The following is a 20,451-nucleotide window of genomic DNA, read 5'->3' as shown; positions in this document are numbered from 1 at the left end:
TTGAATCGTTCACATTTACTTTGACACAAATGTGTGCTCCAGTTGTCATCCGCAGCCTCTCGCATGCTTATACATTGTTTTCCTCCCTTGCTGACGTTGATTTTTTTTTTTCTTTTGTTCTCAACACACACACACACATATATCCTTCCCCATTTTATTCATTTGACTTTAGGTATTAGATACATAAAAGTGTATGCTGGTGTTTATTGGTTGATACGTCTTCTACTACCAATTCAAAAACAAATTGCAAAAAGCTTTATAATTCAAAAAGTTTAAAGATTACAAATATGAAAAGTCATATCACACCTCTCCTGAAAGAGCTGAACGTTTTGATATTTGAAGAGTTTCTGTGGCTTAAAAAATTCATCAGTGGTGATATTTGTAGTAGTATAAGTTGTAGTGTAAGTATTATTAGTATAAGTATTAGTAGCATTAGAATAAGTACTACTAGTAGTAGTAGCGATATTTGTAGTAGTAGTAGAAGTATTATTAGTAGTAGAAGTAGTAGAAGACGTATCAGTAGTCATAGTAATAGCTGTAGTATTGGTCGTAGTATTTAATATCACAGTAGTAGTAGTAGTACTAGTAATGGCAGTAGAAGCTGTAGCAGTAGTAGTAGTAGTACTAGACGCCTGACACAGCAAAACGCTGACCTCCAGGAACATAACATCAGCCTTCGAGAGCTCACCAAACAAACTGACAAGAAGGAGCAGTTTAAAAAGGACCAGAATAAAAACTAAATAGAAAAAAAACTAAAATTAGCATGGCCCAAAGCCTTTGTGCACAACACCACCGGGAACATGAAGTTTTCAAGCTAATAATTATGTTGATTGTTGCTTGATAGTCTGAACAAGTCTTTATTAGAATACAAAGCAAAACAAACCATTACAGCGATCGCCAAGGGAAATGGCACACATCACTCAATCAGTCACATATGAGTTAGGGACAAATCACATCCCACATAAACTACATGTTGGAAAGAGATGAAGGTACCTGGCTCCTGACAGATACTTTACTTTGCACTTTCCCCTATACCTATACCACGGACAGAATGCAAACCCTCCCCTTGCTTATGTTCATGAAGTGATTAGAGTAAACAATTAGTAAACACCAAGCGATTATTTCTAACATAATGAACATTTAGGTTCTGTGTGTCAAAATACAACGAAAGAAAACATTATTTTAGAGGCCACGTAATGTCTTTTTTTCCCCATAATATATTTTGTTGATAACCTCAGTGGTAGAAATACATATTTATGTGTGTAAATGCAAATGATCAACATTAGCAAGTCTTTTCTTCCTTTAACTGCCTGTATCAGTGTTTACAGTGGTGCCGTCGGTACCTTAAATCCGTCCAAAATGCTGCAGTCAGACTCCTGATGAGAACTAAGAGGACACAGCATATTACTCCCGTTTTAGCTCAACTTCAGTGGCTCCTGCTTGCAGTTTAGGATGGATTTCAAAACGTTATTGATCACATTTGGACCATTGCCCAGTCAAAGAGCCCAAGGCAGAACTCTTTTGGTCATTTCAAATTTGAGGCCGAAGACTAACACTGACCTTACTGTAGATGATACTCAAAGCAATGTCGTAGTTCGGGACCATTTATAAAAGTCAGATATCTCTGGATTCCTGTCCCGAAAGTGCAGTGATAGCGATCTAGAACGATGATGGACAACAGTGGCAGTGGTGTCTCCCGCCACATTGTGGGATGTTGCAAAAGCTGTCGTCAGATGTCAACTCCTAATTGGGTAAACACAAAAGAAAAACCGAAAAACAGAAACAAATGAAGTACTTGATTGAAAAGTTAAATTCTTTAAAGAGAGTAAACCAAATCATAGCAGATACTTTTTGAGAACTCCCAACTATTCATATCACAAGTTAATAACGAACAGTTGTCATTCTAACCTCACGAGAAGTATGATGGCATTGATTTTATGAAATCAGATCCCGGAGACAAAAGTAGAGAAGAGAGAGCTAAAGTAATTAAACACAATTTCTATATGAATGGCCTTAAATTACAAACAAGATGCTGAGAGATTTATTCATGAAGTGAAAGACCCCCAGAACATGAATCACAAATCTGAAGACGTACAACAAACCTTTGAAACGTGAGCTACCACGCAAAGTTATTTGATCCACCACAGGCAGTTGTGTCTACAATCGTACCAACAGAGCAGAAAAAGATAAGAACCCTGGAGATAACAGAATGAGAAATACACAAGGCTTTATCAAGATTGAAAGCAAATACAATTCCAGGTATCGATTGGAATGGTATGAAACCTTTTGAGAGATAATACCAATACTCAACTCCGTTTAATTTAAATTTAAAACACCTTTTTCTATGTTGATCCATCACAAAAGGGAGAGAAAACAGACGTATTCTCCGCACCGTTCTCCGCTGTGTTGTCCGTCTCCGCCTCGACCACCTTTTCAGATGACGCAACTAATCAATGATTAGTCAGCCGTTTTCATAATTGATTTCATCGATTAGTTGTTGCAGCCCTAATATGTTAAATTGAATTGATGCTATAAAGATGAATATATTACCCAGGCTGCTTCCCTTTTTCAGTCACTACATGTTGACCTTCTCAGTCCGATGAATGCAATAGAATGATGTTGACTTTAATTTGCAAAAAGCAAAACAAGAATAAGATTCTAGACTTTAGAACTGTCCAAGAGCAAAGGGGAAATGGATTTACTCTGCTTGAAAGATTATCATCATCACATCACAGTTTTGCTTTCTGCTTTGTTGGTGTGATCCTAAGTGTGAGGAAAGTGAGAAACACTTCGGCACTTCACTATCTGGATTGCAGTTTCTCGAAACATCCGTCATAAAAAATTCAAAGACCAGAAATTTGAAAGAAATGCACACCTTATTATGTTTGGAGAACTTTGTTTTATTTCCTTCTGTATTAAGACCAACGGAATTCAGCCGATGAATAAGAAGAAATATGCTGGCTTTGCGTAAATAACAGCCATGGATTATAAGGATCTCTATGACTTTATAAAATGGTGGTGGATAAAGCACAAACGGTCCTTAATACGGAAATGTAACCCAGCTACTTTTAATTTCCTGTCAAGTCGAGCATGTCACCTTCACTACGATGAGCTTCTCTATTGTCCATCGGTTTGTCTGTTCTGTGTTTGACACAAAACAAGAAATAGAAGTGATGGACTGAGCGACATTGACGTCTATAGATGATGCTAGAATGGTGTTTGCCACTTTGGAGACGGTCCCTAACTTCAGCTGGTCATTTAACTATGTATCTATCTTTGCGTTGTAATTCATCTGACCATTCACCTCTTACCAAATGGGCTACTGTTCTCTTCTCTGAACTCACTTGTCTTCTAAGATGCTCCCTCTGAACACTCTCTCTCTCTCTCACACACACACACACACACACACACACACACACACACACACACACACACACACACACACACAATAGTGGGTGTGTGAAGTATGGTGTTTCCCTCTATTGGTTGTTGTGTGACAGCTAATTAAACCCTTCACTTACACTCACTGCTGCTGCACCAGAGACGGACATTAGTCACTCTTATCTTCCGACAAATACAAATTACACACACACACTGTTTTCATGTGGTGTGAGGCAGCTACTGTCTGTCTGTCTGTCCTCAGCATATATTTAACCTCATTCTAGCTAGGAGGGGAAATTCACATACGCATTCATTCATCTTTTTTTTTCTCCGTGCATATAGACGCGCACATTCTCTCTCCATCACTTATTTCTCTACAGCTAAGAGGTCACTGTCTGTGCGTGGTAGATAATAATGAATTATGTCTTTTCTGTGCACACGCGCGCGCACATACAATCATAGACATATTAATTTGAATATGTGCTTTAACCCCTATGACTGTATTGGTGTGTGTGTGTGTGGTGTGTAATCTGCTGATGTCAAATGTCCATTTGACAGGCCATAAAGATAGATATCGCCCAATTACCTTCTTAATCACATGACCTTTTCAAAGTCAATCAAAATTGATTTATATTGTCACGAGGCTTTAAGCTGGTGATAATGTCACAAAACGGGAGGTTGTTTTTACATTGAATATCTATTTCAAATCTTAACGGTGTAAATTTCATCGCTTCATTTTGTCCAATATGGTAACAGTGAACCCATTCCATTTTTAACTTGATTGCGGCCTCTTTTGAACGCTGCATAAAATCTGGATCTTCTGTAGCAGATTGAAATTGCTTCATGAATTTATAAAATGTCAAATGATGTTTTAAATTTGATCTTTGGATGTGATTATATTTTTGAAAGATGTGCACTGAATGGAGTATAGTGCAAGAGACTGGGCTGTCCACCCCTTAATAGACTTGTTATGCAGACTTCGATAAATACAAAGTTGTCCCCTCAGTTACCCGCTCGTGTCCTCAGTTACCCGCTCGTGTCCTCAGTTGCCCCCTCGTGTCCTCAGTTGCCCCCTCGTGTCCTCAGTTACCCCCTCGTGTCCTCAGTTACCCCCTCGTGTCCTCAGTTACCCCCTCGTGTCCTCAGTGGCCCTTTTCTGTATTCTACTTCTGGGGATGTAAATATTTGTGCTTCCTTTTTTGAGTTCCATCCTTTAAAGATGTTTATGTTTTTTCTAGTGTAATGATGACTCACTCACATTCATGGCATTCTTGTTTAAATGTTTTGTCTTATATCTTTGAAACTTCCAGTCAAGTTTTTATTTTTTAAATATTTTTTTTACTCTTGGGAAAGCACACTTTTTTTCACCCCGCCTGCAGATGTTCTGCTCTTAATGAAGAAGTAGTTAAACAAACATTCAGTTCTGACACTTGATTAAGCAGGATGCATAAACAGGGTTTTACTCTTGGGAATTTATATTTTTGTTTTTGTTTTATTTTTGTAATCTAATTTTGGAGATGAAATTTCAGGTCTGTCTCTTTTTAATCTAAAAGCTTACAGCCACAGAAAGTTTGTTTTACTCGTCGGGATGCACTATTTTGAATTTCATGATGAACTTTTACTCGTGTTTTTCTTGTTGGAGCTGATCCAGTTATACAAGCCGGTCTGTACACTCTCCATAATAATGATTTTAAATGTCAGCGTATTGTTTGTTGCTTGAAGTTATTCCAAGTGAAAAGCCGGCGACGCCTCCGGTTTTATTGGGTTCGTATTGGGAAGTCTTTTGAGTGTTCGTATTGGGAAGTATTTTGAGTGAAGTGTTGGGTGACGATTGAAGTACATCCAGGGGAATCTCGCATGTGGAGATTGATTTTGGTTTCTCATATCACATAAATGTATCGTGTAACGTGAGAGGCTTTCAGACAAGTGAAGAATCCAGTGCAAATATTTGAACATACTGGCCCACAGTACGCTTTTACAAAGTAATTCTCTTATAAAACCAAACCTCAAGCTATTTATATTCAGTAGTTAAGCCTGTGGAGCTTACGATGCTTGCATATGGCAGAAACACATTGAGATTGCCAAAGGATTTATGTATCGTAAAATAATCCTTTTTAAACAATGGATTTTAGTGTTTGAATCCTAAATTGTGTTCTACTATATATATGTTAGATTTGTGTCTAATATCAAAACAGTCTGAGAAGGAATAAAAAAAAACCCCTGGCTGCTGCTACAAGAAATACAGCAGCATATTGGAGGATGAGTTTATTTATGACAAGATTAAGAATCTACAGTCCTGCTGTGAGGCCGTTCTCAGGCACAGCACTGCTTTGAGTGAAATGCTATGGTTAGTTTGGCATCTTTAGCATGCTAACATTTGCTAATTCCCCCCAATAACAATGTACAGCTAGGGCTGATGGGACTGTCATTGGTTTTCCATGTAATTGGTCATAAACCAAAGTACTGAAAAAATGAAAAGTTGACCTGATGAGGGTGCGACATGAAAAACCAAATGTTCACCTCGATTAAGTAAATTCAAATGAAGGAAACGTCTCATAGAATCATATGGGGAAGACCTCAATCAGGCAACAACATTGATGGTATTTTAAAGGCATATTTTATAGAAGGCATCGGTCACAACCACATTGGAAATAGTTCTGCACAGGGAAACATGCAAACACAGATCTTCAGTCATAAGTCATCTCATGGCTTCAAGTCATGTTTGCTGGTTAAACATAATTTGTAAGTAGTAAAACGTTTATGTTCTAGCGTTATACAGTGGACTCTATATATTGACATGTTTACATCTGACTTGCCTCGCTCCAGCTAGACAGAGAGGACCTTAACGTCTCTACATACATTCTCCATGAGGGAGAAATGCAGGCTTTTTTTCCCGCCATTAATTCACACCGATTTTTTTAAACTGTTTGTTGTTTTTTTGTCATGAGTACTTTCTCACATAAGGTGAATATTACGGGGTGAGGGTGAGACTTTATTTCTCTGAAGCAAGGTTGATTTTCGCAGTAAGTTGTATTAGCTGCCTAGTATAGACACAGGACATGAACACTTACTGTATATTGGAACCGCATTGTCAGATGCAGAAAGATCAAGATTTTCATTACCTAAATAATAATTTATGTTGTTGCCGCCTCAAGGAAGATGATTGACAGCTTGGCTGGGCGACTGTTGATCAGTGGTTGAGCTGGGTCGTCCTTCAATCAGAGGATCGGCGGTTCAATCCCCGGCTCCTCTAGTCGATGTGTCCTTGGGCAAGACACTTGAATGGGTGAATGATGACATGTAATGGTTGAGTGGTTGGAAGACTAGAAAAGCTATACAAGTTCAGTCCATTTACCATTTGGACCATCTGGTTCCTTAAAATGTTGCAAATGAAAAAGGACGTTTTGTTTCAAACATAGCACCCTATGATCCTGCTTGGCAAGGTGTGAATGTATTCACTGAACTTCACAGATTTATCAACCACTGCTGCTTAAAACATCAAAAGAAGCACCAAAACAGGATCAATGTGATTTGACTTCTTTGCCTGCGCAGGTGTTTTTAGGTCGATATTTGAATCCTAAAATGGGTTTTGAAACAAATCTGTGACATTTCTTTGGCTCTTAAGTGATCTGAGGTTGAGGATGTTGGCTTGTCACTCGAGTGCCCCTCCTCAACTCTGAGCCGGTGGAAGCGTTTGAGTGGCACGCTGCCTCCTCTCTGGCACATCTCCCTGGTGGTGCCCTTGACAAAAGCACTTAACCCCACCTGCTCCAGCTGAGCTGCACTGTAGCTGTATTGAGCAACTCCCTGGAGTCACTTTGTGTAATTGAATGAAAGGGTTTTAACAGTGGGGAAAGTATTACATCACGTAAAATCTGTTTTTTTGTGTATACTATATAGTGGGAGGAGGCATGTTGATGGGTAAAGTTTGTCTCAGGTTTCTATCTAAATTTAGTGTAAGTCTCTTAAATCGATGAAAGAAAATGCAAATGAATGTAACTAATGGGCACGTTTACTAAAGTTACTAATACATTTTGGTTGCTGGTCGTATTCAATTTATTTTACGATTGTATTAAATTGTTTTACCCTCATAATGAATGCAGTGTTCATCTCAGCGGTTTTGCAGTTGAGCGCAATATTTCCAGTGATGTATAAAACATTTTTTCTTCATTCACATTTTATTCTTTTCTCTCGAATCATAAATGAACTGTACAACTGAGTGAACAACTAATTAGTAGTATGACTGTATAGCATCAGCTGTCTAACTGCCTTACTAATGGACTGAAACGCTGCTGTCGCTGTTTGTCTGACTGACACGACTGATACTTTGTGTGACCGGTCGACTGATCATATGACAGGGCAGCTAATTGACTGATTGACTAAAAACAACCAAGAATCTGAAGGAGTGACTTGCTGTGAGAGCAGCTAATTGACTGTCAGTATAGTTTTAACACCAGGAAAGCAACCGTGTGTGTCCACGCCATCCGCAGGCTGAGTGACCAGCGGGCTAATAGCATGACCTCCTGTGTAATACTGAAAGGAGGAGAGATGTCGGAAGAGTATGAGGGAAGGTGGGCAGAAAGAGCTGAGGAGAGGTGGGTTTTATACAGAGAGAGAATGAATAGAGAAATGGGGGGGGGGACTTGGCGGGAAAATAGCAGGAATTTTAATTGCTGTCATGGTTTGTCGTCACTGAAGCCATTCAGGTAGAAGTGCAGACAGACGGGGCCACATGCCAATATAAGAGGACTAAGAGGAGCCATCGGTAAGAAATAGACGGAGAACAGGAGCGGCAGTGACATGGAGAAGATAAGTACTTCTCAAGAAGAGTGAAGGGAAAGAGGCAAGATGAGAGAGAAGATTTGAGAGCTCTGGTTGAGAGTTTTAGGTGTTTGCGTCGGTGCAATAGCCAAATAATTGCCTCTATGGCCCTTGGGGCTGTGGCTGTGTTCTGGTTTTGGTGTGTGAATGCGTTTCGCATTTGTGTGTTGAGTTAATGGTAGAGTGTGCGCTCAAATTAACTCTTTTTGTTTTAGTGCTTCATATATGTGCGAGTGCCTGTTTCCTCGTCCCCTTGGGCAAAACTGTTTCCTCGAGGCCATGAGCAATGATGACGACTGTTGAATTCTCTTGTGGTGTTACAGTAAGAATGACACCACTGGCATCAAACCATAAGCACAGCGCAGCTAAGCAGGACAAGCACTATTGATTGCTTTTTTGCAGTGCGCAACAGTAGCATGACTGTAACTGAGTCCTGCACACGGGAACATATCGGGGGAGGGGTCAATGTCAATGAGCACGATAGCGTCAGGAATAGTTGACCTGCAACAAGCTCAGCTGCTAGGTTACCTGTGCCTGGGGATGAATAGATAACAGATGCAGCCTGTGGTGGAAAATAATCTTTTTAACCTCCCGGTGAGAAATAATCCAGATGAGAAAACTCTTAAAATATAAAACCATATTTATTGAACAGACACTAATAATAATTCAGCTGAATGGATGGAGCTCTTTCCCCACAGATGGTTCGGAGGTCTAACAACAATGAATAGACAAAACAGAGTATATGCACATTATCTGCCCCTTCTTACTTCAATTCAGCAAGACTTTTCTTAGTTTTTGGATTCTTTGTTCAGAGAGACATACAAAAAAACAACTACGTTTTCTACAATAATTCAAGGAAACAGGTTGAGTGATTGACATACAAATGGTCATTTTGGGGGTGAAGTATTGCTTTAAGCAGAGGTTCCTCACGCTGGACTCCACCATAGAGATTTGCATGTTACAGGAGCAGTCAGAACGGGGCTCTGAGGTTCTGAAGGCGGCGGGGGGGGGGGAAGTGTTCGCAGCACAGGGAGGCCCTTGTTCAAATGGTGACAGAAAACGCATCTGACAGAATCAAGTGCCCTGCTTTCAACAAGCGCTGCAATGCATGTGGGAAATGGAGCCACCTCTCCAGGTTTTCTGCAAGCAAAATCTTCAAACACACGGAGAGGAAGATACAGAGAGAGAGAGTAACTCCTCACCACATTCATCTCCACCTCCACCCAGGAAGAACTAAGAGTCAAAACAGATACCGGGTCGAAATATAACGTCATATCAAAGGCTACTTTGTAACTCATGAATCCCAATGCACTCATCAACCCTTCAGTCATTGCCAACCTTATTGCCTATGGAGGTCAGGGGATTTGGACCATGGATTTCACCACCTTGGATCTGAACTGTGGCTGGCTTGAGTTTCAGGTAGTGGACCTCGATATAAAGCCAGTCCTGGACCTGTCAGCCAGCATCAAGCTTTGTCTGGTAAGCATTGGTCCCGAAGTCCACACCATCCAACGGGGGACTCCAGAGCTTAGCAAACACAAAGACCTGTTTGACTCCACCAACGGCAAGCTTCTGGTGCTAGTTCACATGCAAAGTGATGAATCTGTGCCCCTTGCTGTTTGTGCTGCCAGACGCTCGCTATGAAGGACGAAGTCCGAGCAGAACATTGTAGGATGACTAAACTGGGACTCGCACCTGTCACACGTGTTGTGAATGCCACTGACTTGGTCTCAAACATTGGTGGCAGCCAGCAAGAAAGAAACAAAACAGCACTTCTTAGGCCCCCCCATACAATGAAAGGTGTGGATCAGGTCATTGCATGTATGCCTGAAGCCAAGGTGTTCAGTGTAACGACGAGGAGTCATTAAGACTCACCACCTCCAGGACTGCCGCCTGCCTTATGGCATGTCTACAGGGAGCGCAGTGTTTCCGACAATGCATGGATCAGCAGTCGTACTGGAAGCAGATGCCTCTCAGCGTGAGCCTGATGCAGTCTGCCTGCAAAACAACAAACCAGCGGCTTCAGTGACTGAATTGTGCTCTGCGCAAACTGAATAAGAGCTCTTGGACCTCGTATATGGGCGGGTAGGGACAGTTGAAACTGACTACCAATTCTCAGGAAGCCTTTGTACACAGCCTCCACCCATCTCCAGATACAGATGCTAAAAGTCCAACGATAAGGACTGGTGTATAAGAGGGAGCAAAGAGCTTAATGTTGCAGATGCACTCTCACAGTTACACCTCCCTTCAGTGGACCCTGCTGATGAGACTGGAACTATGAGGTAATGACTTTGGATGTGCTCTCCTCCCGGAGGATTGAAGTGCTCAGAGTGGAGACACTCACCGACTACATGCAGGAGCCTGTTCTTTGTCCGGGATCTCTCTTATGTTCATATACTCCAGGATAGGTGGTGTAATCGATCAGATTTAGAGACTGGGGATGTAGAATGTGTTGTCAAAGTTGCTTAGCGATGGGGTCACGTAGGATCACTCACAATAAGAAAAGGGTCATTACGTCAATGTGTACGTGAACGCTCATTGGTGCAAACAGTCTGTGGTGCAAAGTGCACAATCTTTCAGTTTGGCCTACATTGATGTGATCATATTACCGAAGACAGCTCTCTCGATAATGTTTTACATTATTGACAGGAAGTGACATTAAACGCAAAAACGTGTATACCTCTATAAATCTGGACCTTTAATATACCGGTTTCTGTGATACAAAGTGTTTTGTTGTTAGCCATGGCGTGTATATAGTTGGACTATCACCTAAAGATATTGTGGTGTTTCGTATATTCCTTGTTCTTTTAGGTGCATGTGAAAGTCACAGGCCAACATACACAATTTATGTCGTTCAATTTAAACATATATATTGTGTCTCAAATGTGGAGACCAAGAAACTTCGAAGAAAAGGGTGAAAACTACTGGAAATGTTTGCAGTGACACAAACTGGCCTTTTGTTGTGTTCAAATGGAAAATGCATTATTTTGTGGCTGAGAACAAACGCATCTACACAATCAAAGTTGTTGGGACACAGCTGGTTGTGTTTAAGCAAGAAAATATTTTATACGATTCCTACCTTTTTTTTTGACCACTTCTCATCTTGCTTTGACTTTTGGATCTTAGCATTTGAAACCACCAGTGCCTAAACTAAGAATATTTCTCATTATATTGTCTTTGTATTGTAATGACTTGCTCTTGAGGATGTCAGAGCCAATGACTCACAGAATCCATGAAAAATGTAAATTTTTCCCCCTCATTACTTGCAATGATACAGACATCAAATTCCTCCAAAGCAGATTTTCTCCCCTCGATGTTTAAACCGTCTCCACGCTGCATGTTCACTGAACTTGTTATGCTAAATGCTGGTGTACATGTCAACCAGCAACAGTGAACACAACAGCTGTGCATGGTGGTTCAACCTGCAGATTTTGCCTGTGGGTGTTCATCTTCTCCCGGTAGCATATACAAATTGTATATGCTCATTATCTTGTAGCCCACAGTATGCACATCCTCCAGCTTCACTGTATCATTATGCATATTCAGTACATTAAAACACTATGTGATCCAATTAGTTAGCTTTTTAACCTCCTGTGCAGTTTGAAAAACTACATACACGCCTTTAAGCTGCTTCAGTTTCATATTGTGTGCTGCTGTAGTAAATGGGGGTTAAGTGCATCACTCAAGGGCAAGTAGATGGCATTTGCAGAGGGAGGACAGCGTTGAATCCAGATTTTTCCATCGGGTCTGGACACGAGCCTGCCTTTTGAGGGGTAATGACTCCGTTTTGATATTTTCTTCAACTGAAACGACCCTTTTGCCTCATCTATGAAGAGATTCAGCCAACAGAATGACATGCACATACTAGGGACAACATCCTTTCCCAAATTGCCCCATGTTTATATTTCTGGATTCATGAACAGTCTTTTTTAAAATCTAAAATCAGCTGTTCGGAAGCTTAAACAAGTGGCTCATTAATACACACTACAACACCTTTTCACAGACATGGTTCACGCAGTCCGACACCCTAGAAATCTGATCACACCCTGATTCCAGCCAGTGTCTGTGTCTGCGTCCTTGACTTGACTCATCGTGCATATACCTGACTGTTTTACTTCTACATCTCATTGAAGGGCCACTCTTACTCCTTCAACGTGATGCTATTGCGCTATTAGTGGAGCATTACAAACACACACACACACACACCAGCATCTTGATGGAGCGACAAAGTGAGGAAAACCAAAATCTGATGGATGCAATTTTCCATCATCATCTCTTCCCTCTGTCGGCTACTCGTCCTCCATTTGCCCTCTCAAACTCTTATTCTGTTGTATTTTCTGAGCTCTCTTATTTATCTTCAATCGACTTGTCCAGTTCTGGGCCACTGAATCAAATCCCAGCACAGTAAGAAGGTGAAGGTGCACCAAGTTAGGTGCTCTTCCAAAGTAAAACATATAGACACATTCACATTAAGTTCTATGGGTAATCTAGACCCAGGAGTACTTGTTAGTCTTATGATTACATGACGGTGACTTCCACATATGTTGGTCTAACAGTACTTTTCGCTGTTAAACAGGGAGCAAAACAACAAATAATCAAATTCATTAAACTATATAATATCAAATATCAGCCTCACATGTAACCGGCCACAGTGGTTTCCCTACTACCTCCTGCACTCAGAAACTAAAAGGGATAACACGGGTGAACTTCAATGAAGTGTTTGAGAGTTCAGTGCTTCAGGTGAAGTGGGAGATAAATGAACTGGGCCCAACTCTTTTTGTGCACCTTCAGGTAAAAGTATACATCACACCGAGTAATTACTAAGTTGCCCCTAACTTTTGATTTATACCCTTTTGTCAGATGGTCCTGAAGTAATAAGGGACTACTTAGTAACTGCTCAGTATAATGTACCACTTTGTTGAGGTAAGAGTAAGTATTGATTAAGTAATTGGTCATTAATGACTCCTTACCAGTTTGTGCCGCTCACTGGCTGATTCAGAGTCTATCGGGAACGACTCTTGAAGAAAGTGGTCATTATTTCGATTCACAGACGCTTATGAACTAATAGTTACCTTATGATTGATTCACATAGTGGCTCCCAGTCTTTCCCAGTCATTAATCACAAAAGAGGCAATTGAGTTATTCAGGAACGACTTCATTAATAATTCATTCATTATCAGGGTGTTCCTCAGTAGGCTAACTACTCACTTGTGTTCCATCTTAAAAGGGGTTTCAGACAGTCAACCTTCTTTTCAGTTGTTCTTTTGTTGCCTTTTTATTTTGATATGAAAATACATTTGATCTAAAGTCACTTGGAAAAAAAACAATTGTTCATTACTAGGAAACCGTTTCCTATTGTTTTTTTTTGTTTTTTTAGACTCATATGTTTCTATTTCAAACTGTAAAAAGGTCTTTGGCAGTTCAGCAGTTTCATCTGACCATTTTATTGTTGCTGGTGACGTGTGAAGACCTTCAGACCTGAACATGTTTGGTCCTCCAGTGGATCTATCTTTTAAAGATATCCACAGTGTTGCAGGTAACGTAGCATCAGATTTCCTCTGGTTTTTCCGTTTGTCTGAGCTTCTTAACTTTAAAGTGACTATAATATTGCAAATCATCTCTGTATATATTCCTACAGTTCTCCTACGCACTGAGCTTTGAAGTAATAACTGCTAAGTATGCTTACATTAATCATAGGATCAACATACCATGGAAAGGTGCTATTTTTAGCCCATCTGCTTGTCTAGTTAATGAAGTCCTTGATTGGAGTGTTCTTCCTTGACACGTGTGGCAGTCAGTCACAAGTTACTGTGATGAAAGTGTTATACCTTATATGTAGCTACTATATTGTCCACGTGCTGTCACAAAAACATATTGTAATGAATGGGCACCAAATCTGACTAGTGTTAAATCATTTGACATAAAATAGACTACAAAACCATAACCTGTATAATGACCTCATACTAATTTAACATGAATATAAAATGCAAATATTCAAAACAAATTTGCCAGTTCTTCATTTTCGCTGCAATTGCGTTCTTTGGGCTTTAGGTGCACTGTTGGCGGTACCCCGAAGTGGCCGGCGGCCGTTAAAGACAAACTCGAACGGGAAGCACCTGAGCCGCTCTTTGCGTCTCAGTAACAACATCATCTCTGATCTCGCCGGCCTTCAGTACATCTGTGAACACTTCCTGGCTCAACCGTGGAACATCGGCTGGCTGGACCTGTCGTTTAACAAGATCACGTGTATAAACCCGGTGAGACTTTCTTTTCTCATGGCTTGCATGTTTGCTCCCTGTTTTTATTAGCTTTTTGGCCCATGATCACACACATACACATTCATTGTCAGGCTGTAATTTCTCTGCATCAGCTCATACAGGTGTTTGTGTGCCAGGTTGTGTGCGAGCTGCGCGAACTGCGTGTGTTGTACCTTCATGGTAACGACATCTGGGAGCTGTCAGAGGTTGACAAGCTGAGGGAGCTGCAGTATCTGCAAGCCATCACGCTCCATGGAAACGCCATAGAAACAAACGAAAAATACAGGTGGCGACATTTTTGTTTTGTCAGTTTACAAAGATGTTATCCCAAAATCACGTACACATTCTGCTTGTAAAAGATGAACTTGAAATCAATTTAAATTGTATCCTTTAAACAAATGTAGAGAAGTAAAGAGTGCAATATTTCCCTTTGAAATGTAGCGCATTAGAAGTATAAAGTAGCATAAAATGGAAATACTGAAGTAAATACAAGTACCTCACAACTGTACATAAGAACTTGATTAAATGTCATTCATTTCTTTCTACCACTGAAAACAAATGCTTGGCAAATAATTAGGCTTTCCTTCTTTGGTTAGATCCCTCAAGCATTTGATTTTCATCTCATTTCATATAATCATTTATGTAAAATACCAGGAAAGAACAGACTAGGTCTAATTTGCATATTATCAACTGAAAGATATGTTTTTTAAATTTATTATTACATTTTATTATATGTAGGCACACACACTGTCCATGAAGCCTGGATTTAATTAAGTGTGTGTGTGTGTGTGTGTTTAGGAAGCACGTGATTTCGACACTGCCTCAGTTGAAGACGATGGATTTCAGTGCTGTGACTCACGAGGAGCGAGTCTTGGCAAATGTTTGGCATCACTGTACCAACCGCGGCAAAGCCACCAAGGAGAGTCTCCCATGACTGTCACCAAGTCATTCATCTGTTTAATCCACTTTTAACCCACTCCAGAAACCACTGTACTTTGGAATAAAATATTTTCTTCCACTGAAATGAACTGCTGAACAATTCTGATAACATAACTAATATCCTGTTAGTATCCTGTTATAAAGGTTTTCATCAACTGGTTGTCGTACATGAGAATATTAGCCTGTTTATTTGTGTGTTTACAGACGTTACTGATGTAAACAAGTCTTTAACAGCACAATTACAACAAGATCATAGTCTGTTCTTTTAATTTAAGCCAACCGTTTTTTCCTATTACCTCTTTTTCAGAGCACACAACTTCTATGTTTTGCTTATGTGTGCCCTTCGGCAGTTCTGATAATGTGGCAACGAGCAGCTCGCCCGGTGTTCAATCGCCCCAAGTTCTCCCACACTACTTCCCTTCTCCGTTCTCTACACTGGCTACCTGTAGGAGCTCGCATCCAGTTTAAGACTCTGGTGCTAGCCTACAGGGCAGTGAAAGGAACAGCTCCTTCCTATCTCCAGGCCATGGTCAAGCCCGACACCCCCGCCCGACCTCTTCGCTCTGCTGCCTCGGGGCGACCGGTTGCCCCGTCGCTCAGAGGTCCCTGCGGCCGATCGACCCGGTCGCGGCTGTTTTCTGTCCTGGCCCCTCAGCGGTGGAATGAACTCCCCACTGACATCAGGACAGCGGAGTCACTGCCCATCTTTCATCAGGCTGAAAACTCACCTCTTCAAGAAGGCCTAACCCTTCCACTTAGCACTTACTTAGCATATATTGTATTCATACTAGCTTATTGCACTTATTGTATTCATATTAGTCTGTGTCACTTATTGCATTAGTTTGTTTCTGCACTGTACGTTGGCGCTGGTTTATGCTCTTCGATGCTTGTTTGAAGAAAGGAGATGCACTTATGACTTCTGGTGACTCGAAAACCGATGTTGAATACACTTATTGTAAGTCGCTTTGGATAAAAGCGTCTGCTAAATGACTGTAATGTAAATGTAAATAAAGGTCACCTGAACTGAATATGAAATATATCAGCTCTGTACGTGTGTCTAACATACTGTACACTATGTATGTAATGTGAATGGAGGATAGGTCTGGCGTCAGTGTGAGAGGTCACAACCCAATTTACACACGTATGAATGAGAGTACACGCACGCACACACACACACACACACACACACAAACACCATAAATATGAATGTGAAATGTTCATTCAACATTGTAAACAGCTTTGGGTCTCTGCTATTACTCTCTGTTCTTGTTGGAGAAGAAATTGGACCATAAATCATCCCTGAAGCTGATTTAACTGGCTGTCCTCCAGGCTCTATGTGGTGCAGAACCACGTATCACTGTTTCCTCTGCAAAAACCATTAATTGGTGGGATGGAAATGCCCCTGAATCAGCATTTAGACCATGTCTAAAAGCAGGGCTGCTAAAAAAACAATAACAATGAAATTGTTTGTAACTGGATTTATATCTGAAATTGGTAATTGTGTAAATTAATTCGATATGACAGTATTCATACCTGTTTTTTTTGAAAACTGTAATAACATAGTTATTTTAAAACGTTATTTAGATCATGCATTTCAAGCTGTGCAGTGACACCAATACCAATGGATTTATTTCAGTCAGGATGGCAGCTGCTCTCAGCAGGATGCTCTCTTTGACTGAACAGTGCTTGAGGAAACGCTCACATGCACTTCATTTTGACTGCTGGTTCGCAACTGTACATGGATGTCACTTTTATTGTTGATATTCCAGATGTGCCTTTCTATCTCGCATGTTAAAGGCGGTAGCGAAGAGCAATACATCAACCGGAGGGCTAACGTCGACAGTAGTGCTGTTCAAACTGTATCCTTTTGGCTAACTTTCCTCCAGAGGAGAAGAGAGCCGGCTCTTGGGTGAAATTAGCTTCAGCGTAATAAAGGATGTGCTACCTTTTTGTTTTTATTAAGGCTAAAGACCCAAATGAATATAGTATTTATAGCCCGGCTATATAGGCTGGAAAGTGTCCCAAAGGCCGACGCAGCCTTTGCTTACACTTTTACAGTTAGTCTGATGGCTAACATCTACAGTAGTGTTAGTAAATCTGTGTTGTTTTAGGCCATAGACGTATAAAAGGAGTAGAACATACTTTCCCTTTCATATCAACGTAGCAGGATGGTCAGAGTGTTGCTGTTGCAAAGAACGTAGCGGGCTACTTACGTCTCACCTATGGCAGCGTGAGGTGTAACACCACAGCGTTGGCATCCTTTGCATGTTTTTTTTTTACATCACTCATTATGTACGTACATATGTAGGTATTATGTACAGGTACATGGCATACCATTACCTTCATTGTGGATCCAATTAAAGTCGTGCCTGATAACAGTGACTCACCATATTGAGCGGTGTGAGTGCAGACGGTCTTAAACAAGTATAAAGATAATATAAATATCCTGAAGGTGCAGAGTGGCAAGGTGCAAATAGAATGCACATCAAATATGCTGCCAGAGGCAGATAATGTTTTTTTAATGTGTCGAGTCCCGATCTTAATCATGATTATTAATCCTTAATTTTTTTTTACTGAACACATAATGTTCAGAAAAACAGCACACGGGCCCTGGTGACTGACTGGTGGACATGTTATGGACAGATCTCGCAGTGCAACTGCATTACTGTGGTTGCAAACAAATGCAGGTGTGTAGCAGCTGGCACAAGCCACAGCCAAGCAAGTTACCTGTTTTCTCTTCCTTCCAAAACAACGCAGTGTGTGTCATGGCAGTGTGACAGTATCACAATGTTCTGGTGAAAAGGAGAGCCCTGAACAGAGCTGCCCAAAAAACTGTCCTAGTACTGAGGGTGCAAAAATAGCTGCAAACAAATGGCACTTCAAATTCAATTAAACATAAGGTCTTCCTGTCCAAGAGGACAAGCTTTCCCAATGTGGCAGTTCAATGATATGCAGGCACGTTGCACCCACCAGTCAATCCCTGATGTGTATAAAGCACCATGACAGTCCGCACTCGTGCATCATTGTGGCTAAGTGGTCGCTCTCACCACAGCCACACATGCATATTATGGGAGGAAAATGTGTCCTTCTTTGCTCCTGCCTGAGGTAAATATCAAAGTCAAAGCTATCGTACATGAAAAGGACACGAGCAGAACTGCACCTAGCGCCGTCTTGGCTTTGATGTGGTCTGAGCAGGCAGGCGACATGCACAAATCCCAGTAATCCTCGACACTAAAACTGTACTGAACTGCTTGAGCATCACTGACACACCCCCTGCCGTGCCGCTCCTCCCGCTTGGTGCAGTTGTTCTCCGCTCCCTTCAGGAGATGGAACATCACTACAGGACACAGGCGGTGTTTATATATAGGGATTCTGCTTGTCAAGGCTGGAAGCTCAACTTCCACCAGGCAGTTATACAGGTTGGGAAGGGAATCCAGCTCGAGAGCAATAAAGGACAGGGTCCAGAGAGGGTTATTTCATGGGCCCAGATGTGTTGAATAAATCATTTTTCCCAGACCTAATTAAACACGTACTGCCTAGCCCCGTTAAGCTATTAACGTCTGCTCTACCAAATGCACAAGGAAGGGCTCCAGCACTGGATGAATTTAACGTTTGCAAACAGAATAACTATGATATTCTCTTTCATGTTGCACTTCCTTTTTCCATTTTCTGTGTTTAAATTCCGCTCTGTCTGTAATTGTCTGTGTGTCTGAGGCTCTCACTCTTAACATTTCTGTTGGATTTTATTGATGAATGACTCCTTTACTGCTTCTGTTATCAAATGGAACGCATATTAGAAAACGAATGTGGACACCTGGACTTATTACATTTCCGTTTCTCTCAGACTCTTATAAGAAAATTCATCAAAAATAGGACCATACATGCTCTCATGTATATACTGTAATTGCAAGACATAGTGCCAAGACTCTAGCTGGCGTGAGGGTAGTGCAGAAGAAATTGTATGCTAATAAGAGAATGGTTCAATGTAAATTTCTCAGATGCAGATAAAGGTATAGAACACTGCGCGATCTAGATCCTGTGGAACATGTAGAGCTGAAGTTAATGAGAAAAAGTCACGTAATCATGACGGTGGTGTGATGCCGTGCCGTTGAGGAATCTCACAGCCTGAGAAAAGAAGCTGCTCTGTAGTCTGTGGCAGCGTACACTTCTGTATCGCTCGTCAGGCGGCAGCAGGGCGAACAGGCTGCAGCTGGGGTGGGTGCTGTCTTTTAGTATCTTCAGGCACCACATCTCACCAATACCACGTACTATGTTTGCATGCACACTAATAACCCACTATCATTTCAAATATGGCAATATTCCAAATTTGATAGACTGAAGATTGCCACGTGAACAGCGAATTCCGTTTGGATGTTTCAAATGTGGCTCTCAACGTGGCAATGGAGGGTGGACGTTACTCTTTGAAAACACTTCCAATGAAGCAATGAACACTTCCAATGAAGCATAAACATAAAATGTTGAAGCTCAGGGAAGAACTGCTTCCCTGAGCTTTTCTATGTCACCACCTGGGGCTGACTTACCCCATTACGTTTACCTCAAACTAAAGAACATTCACCAGTTGGATTTCCTTTAGTATTGGAGTACAGAGGAAAGCACATCCACATATTAAATCACTGTCATGTCACATTTAGGGTTCGAGCTTTCGGGCTCTGTTGAGGAGAGAAAAGGGGTAACTGAGGAGGGGAAAGACAACCTTGGTCGATATATTTGGAGAAACATGCTGCGATTTAAAGGCAGCAGTTCTATATCTGACTTCTGCACTGCAGTGTAAATTCCTGAGGAGTGAGTCAAGGAAGTGGAAAGAAACCTTTATGGATCAATACTATTATGAAATCAACTGTGTATCCTCAGTTGTGTGATAGTTCCTTGAACCAGCAGACTCTCAGGCTTTGTGACTGACGCTGCACCACTTTTTATTTTCCTCATGGCATTATCAGATATTCAGTATGCCACCTAATTGCACCGACTCGGTGAATAATAATTCCTTTTTTACCCATCTTGTGCTTTGTGGGAAAAGACAAACGCCTCTTTT

General features: G+C 41.1%; 1 protein-coding gene across 1 annotated transcript; it reads left to right on the top strand.

Annotated features, from left to right (window-relative positions):
• Window positions 1–9,498: 9,498 nt before the first annotated feature.
• On the top strand, window positions 9,499–15,393 carry LOC306794675 (leucine-rich repeat-containing protein 51-like; the record flags this gene model as incomplete). Its single annotated transcript, XM_079292828.1, has 4 exons — window positions 9,499–9,796; window positions 14,254–14,459; window positions 14,597–14,745; window positions 15,258–15,393. The coding sequence occupies 4 exons, from the start codon at window positions 9,499–9,501 to the stop codon at window positions 15,391–15,393; spliced, it is 789 nt and encodes a 262-aa protein (XP_079148954.1).
• Window positions 15,394–20,451: the final 5,058 nt, after the last annotated feature.

This window comes from Melanostigma gelatinosum, assembly GCF_949748355.1.
Source record: "Melanostigma gelatinosum genome assembly, chromosome: 21".
Taxonomy (NCBI): Eukaryota; Metazoa; Chordata; class Actinopteri; order Perciformes; family Zoarcidae; genus Melanostigma; species Melanostigma gelatinosum.
Note: the sequence above shows the minus strand (reverse complement) of the source record. Positions and strands in the feature narration are given on the sequence as shown.